This window comes from Salmo salar, chromosome ssa13 (genome assembly GCF_905237065.1).
Source record: "Salmo salar chromosome ssa13, Ssal_v3.1, whole genome shotgun sequence".
NCBI lineage: Eukaryota > Metazoa > Chordata > Actinopteri > Salmoniformes > Salmonidae > Salmo > Salmo salar.
Genome location: NC_059454.1, coordinates 4240673 through 4252856, shown reverse-complemented (window position 1 = coordinate 4252856; position 12184 = coordinate 4240673). Strand labels below are relative to the sequence as shown.

Genomic DNA, 12184 nt, shown 5'->3' with positions numbered 1-12184 from the left:
TAGGAAGAGTCAAACTTCTTACATTCAGTAATGATGGAGGTCACCGTGTTCTTGGGGCCCTTCAATGCTGCATCATTTTTTTGGAACCCTTCCACAGAGCTGTGCTTCGACACAATCCTGTCTTGGGACCTCTACGGACAATTCCTTCGACCTCATGGCTTGGTTTTTGCTCTGACATACACTGTCAACTGTGGGACCTTATATAGACAGGTGTGTGCCTTTCCAAATCATGTCCAATCAATTGAATTTACCACAGGTAGACTCCAATCAAGTTGTAGAAACATCTCAAGGATGATCAATGGAAACAGGATTCACCTGAGCTCAATTTCGAGTCTCATAGCAAAGGGTCTGAATATTTATGTAAATAAGGTTTTTCAGATTTAAAAAATACATTTGGAAACATTTCTAAAGACCTGTTATCGCATTGACATTATGAGGTATTGTGTGTTGATGAGGAAAATAAATAATTTAATCCATTTTAGAATAAGGCTGTAACGTAACTAAATGTTGAAAGAGGGAAGGGGTCTGAATACTTTACTAATGCTCTGTACGTTTCATGTATTTGCAATACGTATTTTAATTACTTCTGAGTATTTTGTATGTTGTATTACACTGGCCTGAACTACATTCCAGTGTATTTTGTAACAAGATTCTCTCGACAGTGGTTCACAATTTTGTGGCCCAATTTCATCCTGCATTGGTATCAGAAGTCTGATGGTACTATGGTGTGATGAGAGAGTACCAGGAGACTGATGGTACTATGGTGTGATGAGAGAGTATCAGGAGACTGATGGTACTATGGTGTGATGAGAGAGTACCAGGAGACTGATGGTACTATGGTGTGATGAGAGAGTATCAGGAGACTGATGGTACTATGGTGTGATGAGAGAGTATCAGGAGACTGATGGTACTACGGTGTGATGAGAGAGTACCAGGAGACTGATGGTACTATGGTGTGATGAGAGAGTACCAGGAGTCTGATGGTTCTATGGTGTGATGAGAGAGTACCAGGAGACTGATGGTACTATGGTGTGATGAGAGAGTACCAGGAGACTGATGGTACTACGATGTGATGAGAGAGTACCAGGAGACTGATGGTACTACGGTGTGATGAGAGAGAGTACCAGGAGACTGATGGTACTATGGTGTGATGAGAGAGTACCAGGAGACTGATGGTACTATGGTGTGATGAGAGAGTACAAGGAGACTGATGGTACTATGGTGTGATGAGAGAGTACCAGGAGACTGATGGTTCTATGGTGTGATGAGAGAGTACCAGGAGACTGATGGTACTATGGTGTGATGAGAGAGTACCAGGAGACTGATGGTTCTATGGTGTGATGAGAGAGTACCAGGAGACTGATGGTACTATGGTGTGATGAGAGAGTACCAGGAGACTGATGGCACTACGATGTGATGAGAGAGTACCAGGAGACTGATGGTTCTATGGTGTGATGAGAGAGTACCAGGAGACTGATGGTTCTATGGTGTGATGAGAGAGTACCAGGAGACTGATGGTACTACGGTGTGATGAGAGAGAGTACCAGGAGACTGATGGTACTACGGTGTGATGAGGGAGTACCAGGAGACTGATGGTACTATGGTGTGATGAGAGAGTACCAGGAGACTGATGGTTCTATGGTGTGATGAGAGAGTACCAGGAGACTGATGGTACTATGGTGTGATGAGAGAGTACCAGGAGACTGATGGTTCTATGGTGTGATGAGAGAGTACCAGGAGACTGATGGTACTATGGTGTGATGAGAGAGTACCAGGAGACTGATGGTTCTATGGTGTGATGAGAGAGTACCAGGAGACTGATGGTTCTATGGTGTGATGAGAGAGTACCAGGAGACTGATGGCACTATGGTGTGATGAGAGAGTACCAGGAGACTGATGGTACTATGGTGTGATGAGAGAGTACCAGGAGACTGATTGCACTACGATGTGATGAGAGAGTACCAGGAGACTGATGGTTCTATGGTGTGATGAGAGAGTACCAGGAGACTGATGGCACTATGGTGTGATGAGAGAGTACCAGGAGACTGATGGTTCTATGGTGTGATGAGAGAGTACCAGGAGACTGATTGCACTACGATGTGATGAGAGAGTACCAGGAGACTGATGGTTCTATGGTGTGATGAGAGAGTACCAGGAGACTGATGGCACTATGGTGTGATGAGAGAGTACCAGGAGACTGATGGTACTATGGTGTGATGAGAGAGTACCAGGAGACTGATGGTACTATGGTGTGATGAGAGTATCTGCTAAATTAACTAAATATATATGTGTAGGATCAGTCAAAAGTTTGGATATAGTTTGGATATATTCCAAGGTTTTTCTTTTTTTTTAATACTATTTTCTACATTGTAGAATAACAGTGAAAACATCAAAGCGATGAAGTTTCATGTGGTAACCAAAAAAGTTTTAAACAAATCAAAATATATTTTATTTTTCAGATTCTTCAATGTAACCACCCTTTGCCTTGATGACAGCTTTGCACACTCTTGAAGAAAAACCCTAGAATGAGTAGGTGTGTCCAAACTTTTGACTGGTACTTAACGTGTGTGTGTGTGTGTGTGTGTGTGTGTGTGTGTGTGTGTGTGTGTGTGTGTGTGTGTGTGTGTGTGTGTGTGTGTGTGTGTGTGTGTGTGTGTTGCAGGTCTGTCAGGTGACCAGGCGGACCTGGATCGTCGTAGCAAGTCATTCGGTCAGAACTTCATCCCTCCTAAACAACCCAAGACCTTCCTGGAGCTGGTCTGGGAAGCTCTTCAAGTATGTTGATTGATTGATTGATATTCATGTTTTGATATACACTGTATATATACTGATATATTGATATATACAGGTCAAATAATGGAAACACTTGAGTAAATGATTAGATAGAAAGTGTGCTGAAAGCAGATGCTTCCAAACCGGTGTGGTTCCTGAGTTCATTAAGCAATTAACATCCCATCATGCTTAGGATCATGTAGAAAAATGCTGAGCAGGCCATTATTTTCTCCATTATTTTGGCTACTATGGCTATACCCCCATAGAATGACAATGCCCCCCATCTGCAGGGTGACTGAATTGTTAGATGTTAAAGGTGCAATATGCAGAAACAGCTCCTCCATTTCCTGGTTGCTAAAATGTGACTCACCGCCTGGATTCGGTCTTATGTAGAAAAATGTGAAGTGGTGTTTTTTACATTGGATAAAAGTAGAGACTCCGAGCTACAAAATGGTATATCATACACTGCATTTGAGGAACAATGGGAAAGTAATTCTGCTTTTGACAAAATTACCTTTGAATGTGTTGGTATCTAGTGAAGAGCTCTTCTTTGTCTCCACCCATTCAGCATCGTTCACACCCTCTTAAGCTTTAGCCCCACCCATCTTGTTTCGCTCTCGGAGCGTTCAGAGCGCACACTTGACACTCTGGCCGATGATTTGTTTACCTCAGGATAACATGAAAACAGCCTAACCAGCTCTGCTGGCAACAATTATGTTACACTTTTCTGAAGACATTTACTGACACCGGCCATATTCAATGGGTGTTGTACACACGTCATGTAACGTTAGCTAATGAGCCAGCCAGCTAACGCTAGCTAGCTAACAGTACAATTTAGCTTAAGACGTAACTAGCTAGCTAGGTAAACAATGAACCTAGATAGGTAAACAAAGTGTAAGATCATACATGTCACGTAACGTTAGCTAATGAGCCAGCCAGCTAACATTAGCTAGCTAGCTAACAGTACACTTTAGCTTGAAATGAAACCACTTTCTGTCAAAATTAGAAACATGTAATATCTGAAAATGTAGCTAGCTAAGGCTAGACTATCTTACCTGTATACATCATCATGCATGATGGACGCGTCTCCCTGTCAGGAATGCCATACCATCAATGCCCTTAGTTTGAAGATGTAATCCGGAGACAGGTGTTTCCTCCATCTCTTTAGCTATCATACTCTAATTCCACTGATTTCAAAACTTGATCCTCCAGAAAGTAGAGAGCAACACTTATGCAGCTCCACTACTGAATACATTTTTTAAAAAGCAGAGTTTGACAGGATTACCAATACAGACTGACAAGCTCAAATAGACAGAAGCGTTCTATATGAAAGACCAATCCGAACTCATCTCTCGGCTTGTCCAGCCCACTCATTATCTCAGCCAATCGAGGCTAGCAGGAAGGTTGCTGCCTTTTTCTGTGGCTGAACCAACAAGACTTGTACTTTAACAATTGTATTAGTATTTACAGATGGCATACAAGTTTGTCATTAAGGCACATGAAAGTTCACATGACCGAGAAGGCATTTCTGATTAAAAAAATATTTTTTACGTTCAAACGGCTCTCCGGTGAAGTCGTGACTTGCGACATACGCCTAGTTTCCTGAATCGGCTCACAAATTCTAATATTTCGCCTAATTTCAGATTATGTGACAAAACAAGCAGTCAGAGTGTAGAGAATTATTGTAATATCTAAACCACTGTGAAATTATTTTCCATGACCAAAAATATTTTATTTTCAGTTGTTTGAAGCTGTTTGAAGAGGGTGAACAAAACTGAAAGTAAAAGGCAGAAAAACTAAATTTAAGCATAGAAATAGCACACATAGAACAGATCGAATGCTTTTTAGACTTACTTTCAATGAGAATGACACATAGATAACTCACATTTCTATGTGAATTTGGTTGGGTCTCCAAAAAAAGTTACATATTGCAGCTTTAACTAACCTTTATTTAACTAGGCAAGAAAGTTAAGAACAAATTATTATTTACAATGACGGCCTACCCCGGCCGACGTTGGGTTAATTGTGCGCCGCCCTATGGACTTCCCAATCACGATCGGATGTGATACAGCCTGGATTCAAACCAGGGACTGTAGTGACACCTCTTGCACTGAAATGCAGTGCCTTAGACCACTGCGCAACTCGGGAGCCCATATGCCATGGCCGTCTCAGTCACCAGATCTCAACCCAATTGAACACTTATGGGAGATTCTGGAGGAGTACCACCACTAACAAAACACCAGATTATGGAATTTCTCGTGGAAGAATGGTTTCGCATCCCTCCAAGAGTTCTACACACTTGTAGAATCAATGCCAACGTGCATCGAAGCTGGTGGCTACTTTATTTGTTTCCTTTATTATGGCAGTTACATGTAGATTGATATATAGATATATTGATTGATTGATTGATTGATTGATTGATTATTTATATATATATATATATATATATATATATATATATTCATTGATATATTGATATATAGATTGATATACTGATTGATTGATTGATTGATATATTGATATATTGATTGATTGATTGATTGATTGATTGATTGCTTTACAGGACGTCACTCTTATCATCCTGGAGGTGGCGGCTATCATCTCCCTGGGCCTGTCCTTCTACCAACCCCCAGGAGATGACACTGAGGGTACGACCTGGGATCGATGTCTGTCTGGATGGTTGCCTGGTTGGCTGACAGACAGACACACTCCCCTCCGTGATGCTAAAACCGCTCTATACTCCAGCATTTTGGATTAGAGATAAAAAATGTTTTATATGAGCCGACAGTACAGAATGTCACCTTTTATTTGAGGGTATTTTCATGTATCTAGTCCCCCCATTTGAAGGTGTCATCAGTATTTGGACAAATTCACTTATAGTGTATTAATTAAAGTATTGATATTTTCTTCCCATATTCCACCCAATGATTACATCAAGTGACCTGAGGGATGGCAATATTTGAGGCTTGTCCTTAAAAACAAGCAGAAAAGTGATCATTTCATGCAGCGCCAATGGGACGTTTTAAGTCCCACAAAAAGCAGGTCTTAATAACGGTAACACAGTTGATAATGGCGTGGATTTTGAAAGCAGAAGCGTTGAGAGATGTGCCTTTTGTGCAGGTGAATCTCGTATTTAGTTTAATTTAGTTTGATTTAAAACCAAGCATAGCCTTCACTCTCCTTTATCAAGGCTGGTTTAGCGACATCGCGTTGGTACGTCGTTTTATCCTGGCCATTAGCCAAATTGCCTATGAATAAAGGCCTATTAAATGGTCTACTGAGAGTGCTTTGAAATATTTTTGAGGTTTTAGATTTTCTTTCCTTTGCTTTTATTCATTATTCACATACCTGCATTTCGCTTGTTCAAGTAGGCAATCCATCCTCATTATCAAAGATCGCCCCTCGTCCGATTACCAAAAACACCGCTCCAAACTATTCAGTCATATAATGCCATATTAAATGGCAGATTTCTTTGAGAATCTGTGTCGCACATAGGCAACGATACAGTTGACAGGAGCATATAGTGTTTTGTGAAGACGTGTGAATGTTCTTAGGAAATTACGTTTAAGCCTAACTGTTCACAGGGTGTCATGGAACGAGAGAAGAGATTTATGATATCATGCTTCTGACCCAATCCTATTTAGAAATATTGATTGATTGTTTTTTCATTTTATTTGGATTTAAATCCAAAGTTGTTATTAAGATTCACCATTCAAGGGTTTATGGTGAGAACGTATATATATGGCTTGAATGCAATTCAGTTTCGTCTGCTATTTCTGGAGAAGTGCAAATACGATCTGTAAGATGGTTCGATGATGTTTATAAAACATTATATTTGCGAGCAGTATAACGGTGAGTGGACGTTACCCCTTTTTCTGTATAATGGATCTTTATCCAGCTCCTGTAAAAAGTTGGGATGTGTGTAAAACCCTCCATAGTCTAAGTTGCCTTGTTTGTATTATACGCCCACAGGGAGCAATTATGGTGCCTGTAGCTGTATTTAGACATTTAGTCTATTTAAAACCATTTGTTGCTTAGTTTTTATATGAATTTCATGAGAATTATAGTGTCTTTTTGGGCCTTCTCAATAGCCTATTGAATTTAATGTTGCTTATTGACTACTTTTGGCATGTTCACGGACTGCAATTTACAGTAGGCCTGGCCCCTATGCTATAGCCTATATTTAACAATGTACTTCCATATTGAAGCAATGCAATTAAAACAATGTGGACTGCAAACGTGTTCAAAATATTTAGCAAATACTGAATGCTGCAGGCTATTTAACGAACACCCCCAAACCTATAATGCGACAGCAGCGCAAAGATTTACCATTTAATTTGGTTTATTAAAATAGAGCCAATATGGTAAATAAGAATATACCATTTTTAAAAAGGCTCCTACATTAACGTGAATGCTACAATTATTATGGCTAATCATGAATGAATCCTGAATAATAGGGACAAATATCATAACCCCAAGACATGCTAACCTCTCACCATTACAAAAACAGTGGAGGTTAGCATTTTATATCATACCCCCAAGACATGCTAACCTCTCACCATTACAATAACAGGGGAGGTTTGCATTTTATATCATACCCCCAAGACATGCTAACCTCTCACCATTACAATAACAGGGGAGGTTAGCATTTTATATCATACACAGTAGACATGCTAACCTCTCACCATTAAAATAACAGGGGAGGTTAGCATTTTATATCATACACAGTAGACATGCTAACCTCTCACCATTACCATAACAGTGGAGGTTAGCATTTTATATCATACCCCCAAGACATGCTAACCTCTCACCATTACAATAACAGGGGAGGTTAGCATTTTATATCATACCCCCAAGACATGCTAACCTCTCACCATTACAATAACAGGGGAGGTTAGCATTTTATATCATACATAGTAGACATGCTAACCTCTCACCATTACAATAACAGGGGAGGTTAGCATGTCCAATCAATTGAATTTACCACAGGTGGACTCCAGTCAAGTTGTAGAAACCTCTCAAGGATGATCAATGGAAACAGGATGCACCTGACCTCAATTTCGTGTCTCATAGCAAAAAGTCTGAATATTTATGTACATAATGTATTTCTGTTTTTATATCTTTAATACATTTGCAAACATTTCTAAAAAACAGTTTTTGCTTTGTCATTTTGGAATTAGTGTCACAGCTGTCTTCAGGAAAGGACCAAAATGCAGCAGAGTTAGTGTTCGTCATCTTGAATTTAATAGAAAGAACACTATAACAAAAACAAACTGAGAAAACTGACAGCCAACAGTCCTGTCAGGTGCAACCACACTAAACAAGAAACAATTACCCACAACCCCAAAGAAAAACACACACTCCTATATAGGACTCCCAATCAAAGGCAACTCAACACACCTGCCTTCAATTGGGAGTCCTAATCACCAACACAACCATTCACACACACAAAAACCCTGCCACATCCTGACCAAAACTAATCCAACTGTGACAATTAGGCTGTAACCTAACAAAATGTGGAAAAAGTCAAGGGGTGTGAATACTTTCTGAAGGCACTGTAGATGGATAACAGTGTGTTTCTCCCCAGCGTGTGGTAACGTGTCGGGAGGGGCAGAGGATGAGGGCGAGGCTGAAGCCGGGTGGATTGAGGGCGCCGCCATCTTGCTGTCCGTCGTCTGTGTGGTCCTGGTGACGGCCTTCAATGATTGGTCTAAAGAGAAACAGTTCCGTGGGCTTCAGAGCAGGATAGAACAGGAGCAGCGATTCGCCGTCGTACGGAAAGGAAACGTGATCCAGATACCTGTAGCTGACATGGTGGTGGGGGACATGGCTCAGGTTAAATACGGTAGGTAACAGGACAATTTTTATTTTTTATTTTACCTTTATTTATACAGGTTTTTCTCATTAACATCTCTTTTCAAGCGAGACCTGGTCCAATAGCATCAGGGGGAACAACGTTTCAGACAAAACAACTTCCATACACTAACACAACATTAAACACAACTATAAACACATACACTAACACAACATTAAACACAACTATAAACACACATACAGTACAACAATTACATACACTAACACAACATTAAACACAACTATAAACACACATACAGTACAACAATTACATACACTAACACAACATTAAACACAACTATAAACACACATACACTAACACAACATTAAACACAACTATAAACACACATACAGTACAACAACTTCCATACACTAACACAACATTAAACAAAACTATAAACACACATACAGTACAACAATTACATACACTAACACAACATTAAACACAACTATAAACACATACAATACAACAAAAACATTTTACGTTAAAAACACGAAAGTCTTGACTGAAAAACAGCTGTCCTAAAGAAAATTACACTCTTCTATGATATATACATCGATGACGTGTTTAAACTGCACCAACGAAACTAGATCATCACATTTTAAAATGTTCAGGAGAGAATTCCAGGACCACGGAACTAAGTAACTAAAACTATTTCTACCATGACCTGTTCCAATTTTAGGGGATACTGTTAGAAGCGAATCAGAATGGGACCGTAATTGATATTTATTTACATTTTAGTCATTTAGCAAACGCTCTTATCCGGAGCGACTTACAGTAGTGAATGCATACATTTCATACATTTTTTTCTCCGTACTGGTCCCCCGTGGGAATCTAACCCACAACCCTGGTATCGCAAACACCATGCTCTACCAACTGAGCCACACGGGACTAAAAAAGAACAGAGATAAAATGGCATTTTAGCCAATTTGGCCTTCTAAATCAGTGTATACCAGTGTTTAAGCATACGCAATGTCAATGGCGACCAGCCAACAGCGCTGTAGAGATCACAATGGTGTGTTAGACGTTTCTGATTTGTAAACCTGAGGGCTGCATGATACACTGAATCAAGTGCTCTCAGGGTAGTGCTTGAGGCCTGCATATATAACATCGCTAAAATCTAAAACCGGCAGTAATGTACATCGTACCAGCTCCTTCCTGGCCTCCAGAGAAAAACAAGACTTATGCCGGTAATAAAAACCTATTCTTAACTTGAGCTTCCTTATCAAGTTCTCTACATGAACAGTGAAGCTCAGCTTATCATCAACCCACACACCCAAATATTTATACACTTTAACTTGCTCTATAGTATGTCCAGCCAAAGTAGTAATGACATGATTAGTAACATGCCTGGCATTTGAAAATACCATGCATTTTGTTTTATCCGAATTTAGAACCAGCTTTAAATCATACAGATTCTGTTGTATGATGTTAAATGCTCTTTGGGCATTTTCAAAAGCTAAAGATAAACTACTACCACTTGAATAAAGAACAGTATCATCTGCATAAAAATGAACATCCGCTGTTTCAATAAGATCCCCAATGTTGTTGATATACAAAATGAACAACAGTGGGCCCAAAGTAGAACCTTGCGGAACACCTGAGCACACCTCTATGGACTGAGATTTACAAATGTCAAGTGTCAGTGTGCAGCGGGTAGGACGGAGTCAGGCGCAGGACACAGAACTGAGTAAAAACGTACTTTACACGAATAAATCACAAACTAATTCCATACAGGGAAAATATTCCAGCTCGACACAAAAGAGCGACCACTTAACAATGAACAAACATTCACAAAACCATGTGGGAACCAGAGGGTTAAATAGGGAATAAATTATAACGTAATGGAAACCAGGTGTGTACAATCAAGACAAAACAAATGGACAAAGAAACATAGATCGGTGGTGGCTAGAAAGCCGGTGACGTCGACCGCCGAACGCCGCCCGAACAAGGAGAGGCTCCAACTTCGGCGGAAGTCGTGACAACAACCATCCGCCATTGCACATTGTGTACGATTTGATAGGTAATTTATAAACCAATCTAGAGCATGTATAACCGATGTGAAATGGCTAGTTAGTTAGCGGTGGTGCGCGCTAATAGCGTTTCAATCAGTGACGTCACTTGCTCTGAGACTTGAAGTAGGGTTTCCCCTTGCGTTGCAAGGGCCGCGGCTTTTGTGGCGCGATGGGTAATGATGCTACGTGGGGTGTCAGTTGTTGATGTGTGCAAGGGTCCCTGGTTCGAGCCCGGGTTGGGGCGAAGAGAGGGACAGAACCTACACTGTTACATTGGTGCCGTCACCCGGATCATTGGTTGCTGCGGAAAAGGAGGAGGTCAAAAGGGGGGTAAGTGTAACCGATGTGAAATGGCTAGTTAGTTAGCGGTGGTGCGCGCTAAAAGCGTTTCAATCAGTGACGTCACTCGCTCTGAGACTTGAAGTAGGGTTTCCCCTTGTGTTGCAAGGGCCGCGGCTTTTGTGGCGCGATGGGTAACGATGCTTCGTGGGGTGTCAGTTGTTGATGTGTGCAAGGGTCCCTGGTTCGAGCCCGGGTTGGGGCGAAGAGAGGGACGGAACCTACATTGTTACACATGACCAGTAATTCCACAACATTTTAACCTTTGCACTAACACAGCATGGTCCACGGTGTCAAAAGCCTTCGACAAATCAATAAAGACAGACACACAATGTAACACAACTAACAATGATCTGAAGGTAGATAATACGGTAGGTAACCAGGACAAACTCAGCAAAAAAGGAAACGTCCTCTCACTGTCAACTGCGTTTATGTTCAGCAAACTTATTAACATGTGTAAATATTTGTATGTAACAAGATTCAACAACTGAGACATAAACTGAACAAGTTCCACAGTCATATGACTAACAGAAATTGAATAATGTGTCCCTGAACAAAGGGGGGGTCAAAATCAAAAGTAACAGTCAGTATTTGGTGTGGCCACCAGCTGCATTAAGTACTGCAGTGTCACGTCCTGACCAGCAGATGGAGCTATTGTATTAGTTTTGGGGTCAGGACGTGGCAGTTTTTCTATGTGAATGATTGTGTTGTTGATTGGGACTTCCAATTGAAGGCAGGTGTGTTGAGTTGCCTTTGATTGGAAGTCCTATATAGGTGTGTGTGTTTTTCTTTGGGGTTGTGGGTGGTTGTTTTAGCACTGCGTTTAATAGCCTGCAGAACTGTTGCTGTTGTCACCTTTATTGTTTTGTTAAGTGGATGCTTTACTCCTTTTTTTGGAAATTAAATATGAGTATTCACATACCTGCTGTGCCTTGGTCTTCTCTCCATGACAACTGGTGTTACAGAACCACCCACCACCAAAGGACCAAGCAGCAGAAGAGGAGGAAGCCACAGGAGAAAAAAAGGGAGGAATGGACATGGGAGGACGTCCTGGACGGCAAGGGAGCCTACTCTTGGGAAGAGATCCTGGCCGGAAGGGATCGCCTCCCATGGGAACAGGTGGAGGCACTCAGGAGAGTGGAGGCAGCTGGACAGAGGAACCAACGGGAACGTTTTGCTGGAACACGGCTGGGTAGGAAACCCG

General features: G+C 41.0%; 1 protein-coding gene across 1 annotated transcript in view; it reads left to right on the top strand.

Annotated features, from left to right (window-relative positions):
- LOC106593269 (plasma membrane calcium-transporting ATPase 3) overlaps nt 1–12184 on the top strand; it is a 373049-nt gene that overhangs the window by 17333 nt on the left and 343532 nt on the right. Inside the window, exons 3-5 of the mRNA XM_045692819.1 lie at nt 2663–2775; nt 5336–5420; nt 8360–8617. Of these exons, the coding sequence (XP_045548775.1) occupies nt 2663–2775; nt 5336–5420; nt 8360–8617 (456 nt within the window). The remainder of the gene's footprint in view (nt 1–2662; nt 2776–5335; nt 5421–8359; nt 8618–12184) is intronic.